This window comes from Calonectris borealis, chromosome 3 (genome assembly GCF_964195595.1).
Source record: "Calonectris borealis chromosome 3, bCalBor7.hap1.2, whole genome shotgun sequence".
Lineage (NCBI taxonomy): Eukaryota > Metazoa > Chordata > Aves > Procellariiformes > Procellariidae > Calonectris > Calonectris borealis.
The window spans coordinates 87276662-87294109 of NC_134314.1; the positions used below are offsets into that span (position 1 = coordinate 87276662).

The 17448-nt window shown below is 40.1% G+C and overlaps 1 protein-coding gene across 6 annotated transcripts in view; it reads right to left on the reverse strand.

Moving 5' to 3' along the window:
• Positions 1–17448, reverse strand: part of RGS7 (regulator of G protein signaling 7) — a 263978-nt gene that overhangs the window by 51467 nt on the left and 195063 nt on the right. For all 6 annotated transcript variants that reach the window (XM_075146535.1, XM_075146539.1, XM_075146537.1 and 3 more), the window contains exons 7-9: positions 11055–11119; positions 9100–9176; positions 8876–8957 (exon numbers count right to left, since the gene is read on the reverse strand). In XM_075146535.1, coding sequence (XP_075002636.1) covers positions 8876–8957; positions 9100–9176; positions 11055–11119 — 224 coding nt within the window. The remainder of the gene's footprint in view (positions 1–8875; positions 8958–9099; positions 9177–11054; positions 11120–17448) is intronic.

The following is a 17448-nucleotide window of genomic DNA, read 5'->3' on the forward strand; positions in this document are numbered from 1 at the left end:
TACCTCATTTTTACACACTTCAGGGTCAATGAGTAAAAGGGCTTTGCAGTGGAAGAGCTGCACTATTAATGACTTCGCTGGTGGAATAGAAAGTCTCAGAGAAACATTTCAAATGTGCTGAGTACAAGTGGTCAGCTCTTTTAACAGGATTTGGAAAACCAGCTGTTATCTTAAGGCCCAGTCAAAGGAGGGCTGCATATTTCCAACCCTTCACAAATTTCAGAAAACTCTTTTCCTGGTGGTTATCTGATAGGACCTGAAAGCTGTTGAAAATGTAGCTTGCTTTATAACTATCAGATCAATCAATCTCAACTAAGTGATGAAAAAATAAAGTAGCCGTAGTTGCCAGAACCTGCAAATATGTAGGAACGTGTATTGATACTGCTGCTGGGGGGATCTCACTGGCCGCTGTTACAGCACCCAAGGCAGTAAAGCCAAACCAGTGATTACAGGGACTGGGCTACAGGAACCACTTCATTCTGGTTGGAAAAAAATATTGTTACTCATAACTGAAGTACTTAATCATGGTTTAATTTACAATCAGCTAGGTGTACCTAATCTGAAACACTCTTTATGAACTTTATTAGCCTCTCCAAAAGTCTATGGCTTAATTACAATTTCCATTTTGTTCAGCAGTTCTTTGAAAATAACTCTGAGAAATCAAGTGTGTAAGCTTTGGGACTTCTCTTGACAACATCTCTAGGCACCAGATCCCCAGTAAATTAGCAGATGTCTGAAGAAAGAGGAAAAATATTAGGGTGAGTTTAATTATTAGGATACAAGTGATGGACTTTTTTTTTTTTAAATCTTGCAACTTATGCCCCATCTATCACAAATGTAGCATAACCCAATAATTACAAACTCTAAACTAGGTTGGGTGGGTACTTAATGAATTTAGTCTGCAGGGTCTAGCTACTTAATGAATTTAGTCTTTGTTCCACAGTTGAAATTGATGATACCAGATAGGTTTTTTTCTTCCTGTACTTGTAGTGGCACTGTAAGTTTTACAAAGATATCGAGACACTACCATGTAATAGAAAGGACTAGCACCAACTTTTCTTCTCTCTACTTGGATTTCCAAGAGTATGTATGTGTGTCATACATGTTTTTTTTTTTTGTTTTAAAAATAGTATCATATTCCCAGCTTCTGCACAATTACTTTTAGCACAACTATCTCTTTGGAAACATGGCTTTTTGATTCAGGTGTGTGACTGACACACAAGCACTGTGACTGGACTTTTGATACCTGCTGTTAAGTTACAGTGCCTTTATGGAGGTCCCACTTGCATTATAGTTCTGATAAGAAGCAAACACAGAAAGACAAATATTTGGATCACAGTCCATTATGGCCATGGTAACTTCATATATAAATTGTAATAAGTATGTAAGTTTGATGATGACTTCGTATACAGCTTCTATGAAGTTTTCACCTCCCTAGAACTCCAGACCAAACTTCGCTAAAATTAGCTCACAATTTTTCCTAGTTTTTCCTATGGACTCTCTCTTCTGTCAGAAATTAGCTTATCTGGGAAGTACAGCTATACCTTCCAATTAACACCTATAAATCATATTTAATGATTAGGAAGCAAACCCCAAGATTGTTCTCAAGTATAAATTCTGTAGCAGCATGTTTCAGATTTCATTCCCAGATGCCTCATAAATTTGGCAGATAATCAGGGAAAAATTATTAAAACCTGCTTGTTCTACTAAAGCATTAGATATTTTCCCCAATTTCTACAGCCTTTTCATTATGGATCTTAAGAGAGATGTGTTATGCTACTAAATACTATCTTTATGGAACACAAGATAGGGTAAATAATTGCAATGTATGGATTCAGTGTGACACTGAAATAAGGGAATACAACTTGGAACTGGACTTGCATAGAATAGCCTCAAATTTCGTTATATTCCTTAATATGAATCTATTTTTAAAACCTGTGATACATCTGACAATATGCTGCAAATATCCCTGAATATAGTGATCTACAGTCAAGTAGTATTATGGAAACAAATTAGTTGTACACAGCTTAACTCTAAAACCTGTCTATATCAGCTGATAATGATGTACAACCTATTGGCTTTTAATTAAGTAAATATAGCTTTTCATTTTTTCCTATTCATTCATTGAACTGGTATTTCAGGCCACAGAATGTTCAATGTCAAATCTTACTGAACTGCTTCCTTCAAAGGAAGGGATTGTCTTAATTTGTAGGAATTAATAAAAGCTTTGATAGGATTAAGTGTTCTCTTCTGTCGAAGGTTTTAGTAGAGAATTATGCAGGCAGCATGGAATGAATTTAAATGATCAATACGTGTCCTCGTTAGCTAATTTCATTTTGACTCATTAATAAGAGTCAATAAGAGATAAGTAATATAAAGTTCCAGACTTATTTATTAAATTGAAATGAATGAGCAATAAACCTGATTGTGTCCACTAGAAATTTATTGATGCAGAAATAATGAATTCTTGATAAACTGCAGAGAAAGGCATAAGCATTTAAGCATAAGATAAACCCAATATAGACAGCCCCATGTGAAGGACAGAAAACTTGCCATTTAGACCAATTAGTAAAATCAATACATGCTTTATTCAAGGATTTATTTGAAGATCACTAACTACTATCAAAATAGCAGTAGTTCCACTGTTCTCCAGTGGACTTAATCAAAACATGGCAAGGAATGCAATTAATGGATAAAAGTTTAACTAAGAGTTGTTTCTCTTGTTTGGACAAGACAAATGAGGTTCAAAGACCATCAGACAAAGGAGAGACATTTGATCAATTAGTTTGATCAAGCTTTAATTATGTTTGCAGCATGGTAAAACTCAGATGGTTTTCAAATTAAGAGATGGGAAGTCTCACTTAGCATGGAACTTAGGATCACTTTAAATTTCAAAGATTTTCAACATCTTTCCAAAAAAAGGAACCTACGCTGTACCAGTTTCCTGTTTATACCTATTTGTCTTCTCAAACTAGAGTTCAGATCTTTCCCCTGAGTAGTATCAGACACACAGGGAATTCCACTGGCTGTGAAAACCAAGGGCCTTCTTGGAACAGGAGAAAAAGAGATACAGAGAGATTTTCAAGAAATATACTACTAATAAATTAAACCATAAAATTAATCCATAGGAAATAGAGCATCTTGAATCTTGACAGGGATTCTCATGTTCTCACATACTTGCTTGTATAAGGACAGATCTAGTGCAAAGCTGGGCTTTCATCTTAAGAGAACAGGATTTTATCATATTGTTTTAAAAAAAATTCTTTTAGTGGTCCGTGTGTCAGAGAAACGCATAATATGCAAAATGCATATGAAAAGGATGTTTAAATTTAATTTTTGAGACAAGTCATATGAAACTAAACTAGAAGCAGTACTAAAGAATATACTACTGCATGGAAGTTATATGCTTAATTCTTTTTGAAAGGTAATTTCATTTCTAATTACTCTTAATTTACAATAGACTATTTTAGGTTTGTAGTGACTGGTTTTCAGAACCAGAAATTATTGTACAGAAATTAGATCCATTGTATTTATTCAAGCTGTGCTGCAGTAGTATTAATTTCAATTAAGGCTGTATTATGTGATTTTTGTGTATGTGAAGATTCCAGTATTTGCAACACTGTTGCATAAGAAAATCTATTAAATTTATCTGGTTTGTTGCCCCTATGCTAAATACTCAGAGTCATTATTGCTTTCTCAATTTTTTTCATGCCAAAAGGCAGGAAACTGCTGGTTTATGGATTCCATAGAGAAGAATTTAGGTTATTCACTTGAAAAGAAGTGATAACAGGGAAGTCTGACCACGTGTCTGAAAATGTTGATGGCAAATATAGGTGACATTTAGAAACCGATTATCGGTCTTTTGATTTATAAGAAGATCCTTGACAGAATGCTTTGGATTAAAGCAGCAAATTTAATTCACACAGAAACAAAAATTAATGTATAAAAATTGCACTTATTAAAAAAATTCCTTATCCTTACCACTTCAGTTTATTTTCCTAGTTGCTACCAGAACTGGGTCTTACTAAAAACCATAACATCATTTCATTTTTGCGTGTCCTTCCACCATCTCATCAGTTAGCTATTTCACAATTTCCAACCTCTTCATAATCCCAGTTTTAACTTGAGCACTTTCGGTTTATGGCGCTGTTGCAAGAAAGCTGGCTTCTTTTTCCCCATCTGTCCCACCCTAACTCAAGTATCAGACTAAAAAACAACGCTAAATAATGTGAGTACAAATTCTTCCATAAAGGTCTTAGTTAGCAGGCTAGCTATCAGGTTTATAAATATCTGCCTCAAACAGATGTGAGTATGGATCATAAACATTATAAACATCTTCTGAAAATAAAACATTGTACAAGGCTTTGTTTCATTACCAGAAGTGCAATTATCTGAGACTGCCAATTGCTGCTTTGGCTGCATTCCCTGTCTGCTGGAGAGGTAACTCCCTTGTAAGGATATATGGTGAAACAGGTGCAAAAGAAGACATGAAAATTGTGTGCAGATACATCACTAGAGAAGTTGGATGGCATGATTCACATTCGTTTCCTGGAGATGTTTAAAAACTTTCTGAAAACATTATGATCAAGCAGACAGAAGTGTGCTCTGGCTAAATAAGTGGCTGGCCCAGAAAAGTCTAGGATTTGTAGCATGCGAAGTGTGAAATGAAGGATTGCACTATCTTAGCCAAGTTAAATTCAGTCTTTTGCCTAGTCTTTGAGGCTGATCTTGAAGGACAGGATGGAAAAGTCATTAAAAACAAAAGCAATGAAAGAAAAGAAAACCCAGAACAAATAACCGCAAGTATCTGCTGCATGACCCTAGACACCCGGTAATATTACCTACTGGCTCAGATGCTGAGGGTCATGTTCAGACCACGTGAAATATGGTTTTAAAATATGAACAAATATAAAATGATATTAATGGAGATAGAATCTCATAAAAATACTAAATAGAGAAGCAAGAGATGTAGCATGTGTGACAAGGTTTAAAAAAATTTAAAGATTACTTTTTTTCCCAGTTTGCTGCTAGGAAACAATGGCATGAAACCCCCAAATCCAGAAATCATACATATTTCTGAATTTTACATCATCAGTGAATTATCTTAAACCCACACTTGCCCTTAATGTTGCTGCTGTCCTTGCCAGACATACCCACCCTGGATAATTTGTCGTACTGTATTAAATCACACAAATATTTGTTTTCATTTTGGAAAAAATAAAAAGTTTTTTCAACTTATTATAGTTAAGAAGTATACAGATGACTTTCAGGAGAAAAGGGTACTTCTCTCATTATGTTCTGAATTAATCTGAATCTCAACAAGTACCCAACAGGCCTTTATTATGCATTTAATTTAAATTACATTAATGTATAACTCAGGAAGAAAAGTGAATTGTTTGTAGCAGCAAGACATCAGCTGTCCTTGCTCGCTACCTAAAAGAGTTAATTTTACAGCAGCTGCAGCTACTCTGCTCCTACTGTATTTGATGTGGGTTTGAGAATGTTTCAGGGGATTTACTTTTAGTACCTGTTTGTCCCTTTTTAATAAGTGTAAGGTGATGGGTTTTAAACAGAGATAATAATTCAGGAAAGCTATGAGTTCTTTTATATAAAGACTTTAATCAGGAGCATGACATTTCTTTTCAAACAAGAGCAGCTTCTTAATTTCTTTTGCCTGGAAGGAACTGACTTCCCTGAGTTAGTTTGATTCGTTACTGCTTTTTGACTAATGTCCTAATCCTCCTAACAAATTTTAGCTCAGTTACATAGTCTGGTTTTCATAGAAGTTTCAAAATTATGAAAATGATACACTTTGTAGGCAGGTGGAAAGAAAAGGAAGGCTTTTAAGATATGTTTACTCTGCCATCAAAAAGAGAAATGCATCACTACACGTGAATAATATTAATCTCAGACCTATGTTAGGTACTGGCTATACCTTAGAAATAATGGCATGGACTTTATCCTAGGTCTGCTGCTGAGGATCTCGAGGGATTTTATACAGCTCTCCCTGACACACATTTCCATGGTTTTACTGTGATTGGTATCTGAACTAGTAAGATTAAAAGTTGTTCAGGAATGTCACTGCAGGCTGCAGTACCTACAGTTGAAGCTCAGTCATGCTCTTTCTAGCTGCAAGCTAAGATCTTCCTACATAAACCAGCAACTGGAATTTACAGAAATGACTGAGATTACACTCCACATTACACTAAAATACACAACAAAATAACAAATTAAATACATAGTGAAACTACAATTAAATAAATATTGGAATGGAAACTGATCAGTGAGATATCAAAGCTGTTCTCTTAACTGCCTCTCAAAAGAAAATTGAAGAACAGGTGACTATTTGAATAAAACTCCTCTCCAAATCCACTTTCTCTGGTCCGTCTCCAAGCATCATCTCAGTCTGAAAACCTAGGAAAAAGTTGAGGGCACTAGCCAGCCAGCTGATCAAAAGTAACAGCCATGATGACTTTCAAGCATTTGTCTGTCTCTCAGACTATGGCATAAATCTTCTAGGGCCTCTGTAACCACCTGCAGCATTGACTCTGTCTTGGGACCTAAGATATAAAGGTGACATTTTTGAGGAAAATGCTCTTTACACACCAAACTTTGGTCCATATCCTGTATTTTAAACTCATCAGTCACAGTGACATTTCTGATACCCAAATTATGCTCTTTATCTGCAGCTACACTCTCCTGGTTTCGCTGTCATATAGCTGTTCTTTTTTCATGTTTCCCGTTCCTGTAGTGCACTGCTGCACTGTCCTTTTGGACTGATGGCTTGCTTCCCTCTTCTATCCCACCTTAAACTATCTCTTTTTTTTTAAATAAAATGCAGGTTTAATATTCATAGATTATTTTCTATATGTAAAGGTTCTGTACCAGCACTGTAACCAGGTAGGTAAGAAATAAAGCAACTGGAGACCAGGACATCTGCAAAAAAACCCTGGAAAATATTTATTTATTCCCCTAAATAAAAAGAGCAAATAATGAAATATTTAGTCCTCAAAATTTATTTTCAGTAAAAAAAAATTAAATTGGGGTGGATTTTGAACAATATTGTCACTGTCCCTGGCCTCTGAATTTTTATCAAAGGATGAAAAACTGTAAATAAAAAAAATCATTAACCCCAGATTCTTATCCAAACATTAGCTAATTTTCCAAAATTAGCTCTCCAGAATTGCAGCAACATTTCTGTGAGTTTTTGATGGGTTTTTGGGGGGCTTGAAAAACCATTAGAAATTGTAATTAGCTCTAGCATCACCCTCCTCTTTTCAGTCTGTTCCTCTTTTATTTTTTATTCTTTTTAATAGAAGCGTCTGGCTTTTACTGTGACAGTAAATTCATAACAACATTTTCAAAATGAGTATTTCACTAACTAGTGAGAGGAGCTGGTTAGCCAAAGTATCAACCTCTCCGTTCTTCTATTTATATCTCCTGAAGTCAGAAGCCTACATTGCTGACTGTAAGCCAGTGCTTTGCCTCTGATATTTCCTAGGTATGTCTACAGCCAGATTAAAAACATCTGCTGGACCCGGCAGATTTATCCACAGTTCAGCCAAAGCTCTTAATCAGATTCAATTTCCTCTTGTCCTGGTCCCTTTAATTCTCTCCTTATTGTCTGCCTATATCTTAACTTGAAACTTCAACAATTCATCTTCTCTTCCAAACCGGGAAATGGCATCTCATTCCCAGATTCAAAACCCTTAGATCCATTTCTGCAGCTAATATAAAAGCTGTCTGCACCTTTGAAGTTCTCAGGTTCATAGAAACTTCCTGTGTCTATTCTATTTGTAGCTCCCATCAACATCAGATGGCAGATTGTTTTCTGTCCTCCTTCCTATTTTATGTCAGACAATAATGTACCAGTCTTCTTGTATCTAATGCCTGTGGTTTGAATCTTTCACTTCAAATGATTTTCTCTACCTGATGTTCTAAATCCTACCTAAAAATCCATTTCTTCTACTGCTCCTTCTGTTCCACAGTCACAAATGCAAGCTGACCCTGTCCAAGTTTATTGTTTTTTATTTGAAACTTTCTTACTGTATTCCCCTCTTCTACAGGTATCATCTATCTAACTTTACTTCCCCAAAACAATTAGTTAAGTATCTTTTCCCAGTGTCACAGTGGAAGACATGGTCCATATTCAGTTTCATTGGTAATGATACCAAACTCTGTACACAGAAAATGAAAGCTTAACTCTAGGTAAGGGAAACAGATATAATTCTGTAAAGCAAAAAAGTGTGATTATTGAGTTCTCACAGTTTAATTGGAAGTCTTGTGACATTTGACATTCTTTCTCAAAGTTTTAGCTCTCAAAGGTAGCTGATTATTTAAGACCCTTTTTTTTTTTTTAATTTTGTTTCAGGTGGACTTTGAGAAGCAATTCAGACAAATCTTGTTTAGACAGTGTATGACTACCACAGCTCAAAGCCAACAATATCTAACCTTTATGTACATTAAAAATAGCTTAGAAATATGATCAAAGTAAAGTTGAAAGGCTTAGGGAGCAAAAAAGCAGATTAAAAAAAAAAGATTTTTAAGGTTTTTTTAGCTATGCCGATAATTTTGGTTGTGTGACTCATACCTTGGGAAACCTTTGAGATGGTAGTAATCAAAGACAGGTATCTTCTGATTCAAGAAATCAGACACCACAAATCTATTCACTGAAAACCCCAAACTGAGTGTACACACATCTGCAGTCTTCAATAGTAGAACAATATCAAGTATAGATCCTGTAAAAAAGTGAGGCGGGCCCCAACCCCTGGCCCTACAGCCCTTTAACTTGTTCCCAGACTACCCCAATGTTCCACAGAGGCCGACATTTATCAGTGGCCCCGCTCACAGGCAGAGCGGCCCCCCCGGCACTCACCACCGGCCGGTGCACGTCCCAGAACGCTCGCTCCTGGCTGTCAAGGATCTTCCTCTCTATCTTGTCTCTCTTCTTGTCCACTCTGTCAATGTTATAGGGTATTTAAAAGAAGTGGTGTTGATGACAGTAATTTTAAACATAACAAGTGTCCAATCACTTTTCCCTCCCTTTCTCCCTTCAAAAAGCATGCAAAACCAAAACTCCTCATCTTCAAAGAAACTTACTTTGCTTGTGCTTCAGCTTGCATAAAAATAAACTCCCATTTCCGAGCAAATGCTCGCTGTAGCCTGGCCAAACTCTCCTGAAAATACATCACAATTTTAGTGGGTTAGGTTGTAAGTTACTTACTATTTAATAGCTTTTAGCTTACCTTTCCCTCCTCCCCTCGCCCCCCCCCCAAGATGTAATACAAGTCGTGATATCTGTGCCAATGTAAATGTACCTTACTTATCTGATATAAAGTCTTTGCTTGACACCAAATGGGATGGAATACTAGATCTATCTACTTTTGAATGTGCCAACTATTTTAGTTTTGAAATTCTGACGACAAGGGTGGATGCAACCTTCAGCAGAACATGGGATTTCTGAAGCATTTTTATATACTGGGTGCTGGCTGGGTAATTTTGTAATAATACAAAGAAACATTCTTTAGGTTTTGAAAGAACCTAATACTGAAAGATAACAGCAGTACTTTCCATACTGGATGATCCACATAACAATTCCCATCAGTCATCTATACAAATGGTTTGCATTGAACAGTGTTGGTTGCTTATCAATTTATTTAAAATACAATAATAAGAATCTATCAATATTTTGGTAGTATAGGAATCTTCCAAGACCTCCACAGCTATCCTCATTTTAAAAAAAATGCAGACTATAGTTCTTCACTACTGCACAGGAAATATCTATATCCTACAGCCCACTAATAATAACAGGAAGAAGACTTGTAAAATCTTAGCAAAATTCTTTCCTCCAGCGATGCTGGAACAGCTTCACTATCTGTAACAGAGCTTTTCTAATCTCCCTCCAGCTTAAATGGCAGCAGTATGTAGTCTGTTAACATGGAGAAGGCTGAGGTTCTTAACTTCCTCCAAAAAGACCCCAGTTACCTTCCTGCACTGCTTTTACTGAGACTAAGTGAAAAATTGTCTGTAAGCTTCCTAACAAAAAGTGTTGCTTTAACTGTATTTCTATGCATTGCAAGTGCATCTCTATGACATACTTACTGAAAAGCAAGACTGCAGAGAGTGAAGAGGAGACTTTCTAGAGATCTTGTCAATACCAGTAAAGGCTCTCATGGATTGTATACTGGAGGTGAATTTTCTAAGGCATGTAAGTATAAAATTATGCATACCCCACAGTGCAGTACACTGAAAAGCAAGCTTGTGCCAGAAGCAGCAATAAAGTGTGTCAGCATGGTGCTGCGGCTGGAGTATTTGGCATGTTGAGAGGCCTGCCTGACTATCCTGCTATCATGTCACAGTAGCACAGCTGGACAACTTTCAGCGCAGAGCCAGGGCTGTTCCTGAATTTTATGTTGACATTTTCCTGAAAAATGCAGGAACTTTTGGGGGGATAGGGATGGAATTCGATACATGTCTCTCCTTTGCGAGTGCCATTCTCATCAGCTAATCAAAATCCCTCTTTTGCCGGCTCTTCCTGGCCCCAATTATCTTACTTTGCCTGGGGCACAACACAACTTTCAGGGAGTGGGAAGTGCTTCTAGTCTGACCTTCTTTGCCTCTCGTCTAACTGATGGGACAAGGGCTCAAGCACCAGCATCACTTTAAAGAATGAGATTTATATTTCCACATCTATCAAGGGCTTTTGAAAATGTTGCCAGAGATCCTCCATTCAAACCCTACACGGTGTAGAGTACAATTGCTTTCAAACACTCGAGGTGTATCTGGGATCTGTGAACAGTTATTTCTGATCCTGGCATGGTGATTTGAGCAGAGTAAGATTAGTGATGGATCAAAATCTCAACTTTTGCCCAGCGAGCCTTCACTACAGTCTCTGAAACAGCATTTATGACTCCTGAGCACTGTCAGACCCACATGCGGGCAAAAGTGGATAACTAATAAATTTTCACACATAATGCCTATAGTTCTCATGCTTAACATTATTTCACATGCTCATTAGACCCAGCAGAGAAATTTACTTTTCCCCAGGTACTTACAGCTTCATAGTCTGCTAGCTCTAGCCTTGCTTTGTTTTGCATTGTCCGCTTGCAGAGGTAAACAGCTGGAACAGAATAAAATAACACAGAATTTGCTACTATCTCACAAACACAGCAGACTAGAAATCTAGAGGCTTAATCTCTATTTTACTGCTAGCTTTTTTTTTGTTTTGATTTCTCCCTCTATTCTAAAAAGCTTTAAATACAGGATCAATGATACCAGTATTGTAACTAAAATTATGGGTCAGATACAGAGATTCATTAAATAATTATAAAATCTGCTTTATGCAACAGACATCACATACAAAATGCATGAGATACTTGGGGCGAGGTTGTTTAATGGCCAGGGAACTAGCACATTAAAGAAAAAATAGCAAAAACATTTTTTAAACTGTGTGTATATAACTCATAATGCATAAGAGTTTTATCAGGAGCTGCTGCTATATTAGTTTTTGGAACTAATTTTTTAAGAAAATTTTTTCTTAAAAGAAAGGACGTGTATACATGGTTTTTTATTTATTTTTACTTTATATTTAGAAATTACAAAATTTCAACCTAAGAGCCCATATTTACTGGTTGTGGTTAGGAATGTTCCTGCTTCTTGACTGCCAGCTTGTCCACTACAGGAGCAAAGAGGAATAACTTCACATAGGAACCTAACTCTTGCAATCAAGAAGGAAATGCTCATCTTACATATAGCTTTGATTTTTAAGGTAGTCAAACCAATTATATTTTACAACTCCATGGAAACATTTATTTCTGACAAGTCACCTGCAAATGCATGCAAACCCACTCCAGTGGATGCTATTTCAGTGGAACTGATGACAAGCACTTCTAATAACTCCAGCTGCAATTACAGGTGTTACTTAATGTAAAATGAAGCTATATTTTAATGCAGTTTTTGTCTTTCCCCCCCCTCATTTTGTGTGTGTTATCTGGTCTATTTTCTGCCATACTTTTTCACTTTCCACTCCCATAAGAAACCATGGTCTCTTTCTTTATTCCCTGCAATCCCTTCTGGCTCCAAAGCAATTTCTGTGCCTAGAAAATCTACAAATACAGATACAAATCCATGTCACACACCAAGTATAGCAGACAAACAGTTTCTATAGCCTCAGTTTCCATGCATTTTAATATTAGTATACACTTACACTAGTGCCTTGGCATGCATGCTGAAATGTCACAAAAAGATGAGGGGATGAATTCTGGACCCCTTGTACCTAGGTTGCATCCACAATCAGTATAGTGGTAAGAGAACACTGAGGAGAGAGATGGTCTTTGACATTTAGCTCCTTTTACAGTGAAGCATTTTCCTCTTTTCCTTCAAAATTGGTTATTTCATTGAACAAGAAAAAAAAAATCCCCAAATCCCTTAGAATCATAGAATCACAGAATCATTAAGGTTGGAAAAGACCTCTAAGATCATCGTGTCCTACCGACAACCCAACACCACCATGCCCACTACACCATGTCCCTAAGTGTCACATCTACACGTCTTTTAAATACTTCCAGGGATGGTGACTCAACCACTTCCCCGGGCAGCCTGTTCCAAGGCCTGACCACTCTTACAGTAAAGAAATTTCTCCTAATGTCCAGTCTAAACCTCCCTTGGAGCAACTTGAGGCCATTTCCTCTCGTCCTATCGCTAGTTACTTGGGAGAAGAGACCAACACCCACCTCGCTACAACCTCCTTTCAAGTAGTTGTAGAGCGCGATGAGGTCTCCCCTCAGCCTCCTCTTCTCCAGACTAAACAACCCCAGTTCCCTCAGCCGCTCCTCATAAGACTTGTGCTCCAGACCCTTCACCAGCTTTGTTGCCCTCCTCTGGACACACTCCAGCACCTCCATGTCCTTCTTGTAGTGAGGGGCCCAAAACTGAACACAGGATTCGAGGTGCGGCCTCACCAGTGCCGAGTACAGGGGCACGATCACCTCCCTGCTCCTGCTGGCCACACTATTCCTTATACAGGCCAGGATGCCATTGGCCTTCTTGGCCACTTGGGCACACTGCCGGCTCATGTTCAGCCGGCTGTCAATCAGCACCCCCAGGTCCTTTTCCTCCGGGCAGCTTTCCAGCCACTCTTCCCCAAGCCTGTAGCGTTGCATGGGGTTGTTGTGGCCAACGTGCAGGACCTGGCACTTGGCCTTGTTGAACCTCATACAGTTGGCCTCGGCTCATCAATCCAGCCTGTCCAGGTCCCTCTGCAGAGCCTTCCTACCCTCCAGCAGATCAACACTCCCGCCCAACTTGGTGTCGTCTGCAAACTTACTGAGGGAGCACTCGATCCCTTCGTCCAGATCATTGATAAAGATATTGAACAGGACCGGCCCCAATACTGAGCCCTGGGGAACACGGCTCGTGACCGGCCGCCAACTGGATTTAACTCCATTCACAACTCTCTGGGCTCGGCCGTCCAGCCAGTTTTTTACCCAGCGAAAACTACACCTGTCTAAGCCATGAGCCACCAGTTTCTCTAGGAGAATGCTGGAGGGGACAATGTCAAAGGCTTTATTAAAGTCCAGGTAGACCACATCCACAGCCTTTCCCTCAGCCATGAGGCGAGTCACCTGGTCATAGAAGGAGATCAGGTTGGTCAAGCAACCCCTGCCTTTCATGAACCCATGCTGGCTGGGCCTGATCCCCTGGTTGTCCCGGACATGGCTCGTGAGCGCCCTCAAAACGAACCGCTCTGTGATCTTCCCCGGCACCGAGGTCAGGCTGACCGGCCTGTAGTTCCCCGGATTCTCCTTCCGGCCCTTCTTGTAGATGGGCATCACATTGGCAAGCCTCCAGTCGTCTGGGACCTCCCCAGTTAACCAGGACTGCTGGTAAATGATGGAGAGCGGCTCGGCAAGCTCCTCCGCCAGCTCCCTCAGTACCCTCGGGTGGATCTCATCCGGCCCCATAGACTTGTGAACGTCCAGGTGGCGTAGCAGGTCATTAACTTCATCCTCTTGAATTATGGGGGGTTTATCCTGCTCGTCGTCCTTGTCTTCCAGCTCAGGGGGCTGAGTACCCTGAGGATAACTGCTCTGACTACTAAAGACTGAGGCAAAGAAGGCGTTGAGTACCTCAGCCTTATCCTCATCCTTGGTGGCAACGTTCCCCCCCTGCATCCAATAGAGGATGGAGATTCTCCTTGGCTCTCCTTTTGTCATTAATATACTTGTAAAAGCATTTTTTGTTGTCTCTCATGACAGTGGCCAGGTTGAGTTCTAGCTGGGCTTTTGCCTTTCTAATTTCCTCTCTGCACGACCTAACGAGATCCCTGTACTCTTCTTGAGTTGCCTGCCCCTTCTTCCACAAGTGATAAACTCTCCTTTTTTTCCTGAGTCCCAGCCAGAGCTCCCCGTTCAGCCAGGCCAGTCGTCTTCCCCGCCCGTTCTTCTTGCGGCACATGGGGACAGCCCGCTCCTGCGCCTTTAAGACTTCCTTCTTGAAGAACGTCCAGCCTTCCTGGACCCCTTTGCCCTTCAGGACTGTCTCCCAAGGGACCCTCTCGACCAGTGTCCTGAGCAGGCCAAAGTCCGCCCTCCGGAAGTCCATGGTAGTGGTTTTGCTGGCTCCCCTCCTTACTTCACTAAGTATCGAAAATTCTATCATTTCATGGTCGCTAAGCCCAAGCCGGCCTCTGACCACCACATCTCCCACCAGTCCTTCTCTGTTTGTGAACAGCAGGTCAAGCGAGGCACCTCCCCTAGTGGGCTCGCTTACCAGCTGTGTCCTCCACACACTCCAGGAACCTCCTCGACTGTTTCCTCTCTGCCGTGTGGTATTTCCAGCAGAAGTCCGGAAAGTTGAAGTCCCCCACGAGAACAAGGGCTAGCGACTGGGAGACTTCTGCGAGCCTCTGGTAGAATATTTCGTCTGTCTCCTCATCCTGGCTAGGTGGTCTGTAACAGACTCCCAGCAGGATATCTGCCTTGTTGGCCTTCCCCCTCATCCTTACCCACAAGCACTCAACCTCGTCATCACTACCATTGAGCTCTAGACAGTCGAAGCACTCCCTAACATACAGGGCTACCCCACCGCCTCTCCTTCCTCACCTGTCCCTTCTGAAGAGCTTATAGCCATCCATTGCAGCACTCCAATCGTGAGACTCATCCCACCACGTTTCCGTGATGGCGACTAAGTCATAGCTACCCCGCTGCACAGTGGCTTCCAGCTCCTCCTGTTTGCCGCCCATGCTGCGTGCATTGGTATAGAGGCACTTGAGCTGGGCTGCTGATTTCTCCCCCGACATTGGCGTGCGGTCCCTAGGCTCTTCTCTAGTGAGCCTGGTTTTATCCCCTTCCCCTTCGAATCTAGTTTAAAGCCCTCTCGATAAGCCCCGCCCTTGAAAATATTAGCAATAAAATACATATTTAATAGAAATGTAGACAGTTCTGAGAATTCCAGGAGTCAAATTTTGTCTAGTCCAACCAGTCTAATACCATCTGAACAGAAATAAAACAAACTGCCTGTTCTCTGCACGTGATTAAGCCCTTGTAAATCACATTCTCATGGTCCCTGTATAGGCACCTGTAGTTAGCTTAGCACTTCCTTGAGTCCCATTGTGAGTATATTTTGGGATTAGCATCTCCTGCTACCTCCAACAAAAATCATTGCTGCAGAAGTGGCTGACTGTCCATCTTTCTGTCAGGGTAGGCTTTAACAAAAAAGCATCTTCAGATCACAGAGTTCTCAACACTGGCAAAACAACCACCAGGTTACCAGGAGCCTGAGAGAGGAATTAGCTTGCCACACTATTAATCTAATACTGTCTCTAAGAAAACTCTTCTCTTCACTGCGTGACTGTACTGCAGTATTTTCCCTGCAGGGTTCTTTTAATGACCCTTTTTGCTCCAACTCCATAGCAAATAGTCCATATAAGAATGTTTGTTTTTCATTATGAGTATATCTTAGCCGAGACTCAAAAAATCATGTTCATCCCCCAGACCTTTTTTCTCTGGAATATCCAGATCCCCTCCCATTCAGGAGCCTAAAGGTTATAATACCTGTGGCTTGGATTCTTTATGTCAGAAATGTTGCTATGTGCCAGTGTGGATAAGGCAGAAATATGCCCAAGAAAGATTTAGTTATTTGGGAAATACAACATATCCACTAGTGTAGAAGAAAATAGTCCTGAAAGACATTCCTACTCTTTGACTCAATTTACTGCCATTGCTATATGCTAACAATTACATGCTTATTATAGAAGTGCATGTTTGAGGATCTATTTAAGGGCTACTTGTAGTCACATGAGAAGCTGGCAGCAGCTCAGTAATTTGAGTTCACCAGTTCACACCCTTGTTATCATATTCTTTGGCTTGCCTGTAACAAAATTCACTAGCACGTTGGAAAGCAAGAAGAATGTGAAAATCACTCTCATTTTCAGCCAGAACATTTCAAGACACAGAGAAATGAGGTTTTGTTCTTCTGACTTTTAGAGCAATGAGATCTGAAATACGGATACTCCCATCTTTCGCAGGTACCACTCCTTTTCTGCACCAAAACACATGTGAAGTAACCGCATGTGCCAAGTAGCCTGACTTTGAGCATCTGGGGAGGATGTCAGGCAGTTTCCCTTTCAAAGCAGAGTCATGACCCCTCAGTATTTCAGAGGATGACAGTGTCTGCTTTTCTAATTCCATGGTTTGTATGAATTGTCAGCGTTTTTACAGCTTCATACAGAAGTACAATCTACAGGAAGGGTCTCCAACTAAAAGCTCCTCTATTTCTCTATACAGTTCTCTATTTATCTACACCCCAAAGGTCCTGGTCAGGGCCCTCAGCACACCAAGGAGCTGTAATTGCCCTAGGCAGCCCATCCAGGGTCTCCACTGAGGCCCCCTGCACGCAGGAGCTGTGCTTAAGCTCAGCTACTCCCCCTGGCCCCGGCTTGAGCTACATTGAGGATATGCCTCTAACCAGCCCTGTAACTTACCAACGCTGCCCTGGCTTCCTGGCTTGACCTTGGACCTTCCTGGTCACTTGAGACTTTGTTGGTGAGGACATTGCTCCTACCTGCACTGTTGCCACCCTCAGTTCTTGCTTACCTTCCCTTGCAGAGCTGCCTGCTCTTGCCGCTCCCTGACAAAAGTGCTGAAAAATGCTTAACATATGGATGAATGATATGCAAGGAACAGGGTCTGATTAATAACCTCAATTTGCTAAATATGGACTGCCACATACACTCTTATTTTTAGAGCCAGTGTATTCTGATGGATTTTGCAATCAACATAATTGCCTCCACTAAAGTGAATTATATATTAAGTGCTATAGCTTGTGCTTTAGAAGTGACTGATTATCATGAGAAAACAGATTTACCAATAATTTTAAAGACAATATTAATATGCAACATTTCATAATGAAAGATGGTCAGTGATTTATATAAATGGGCATTTGAACCAC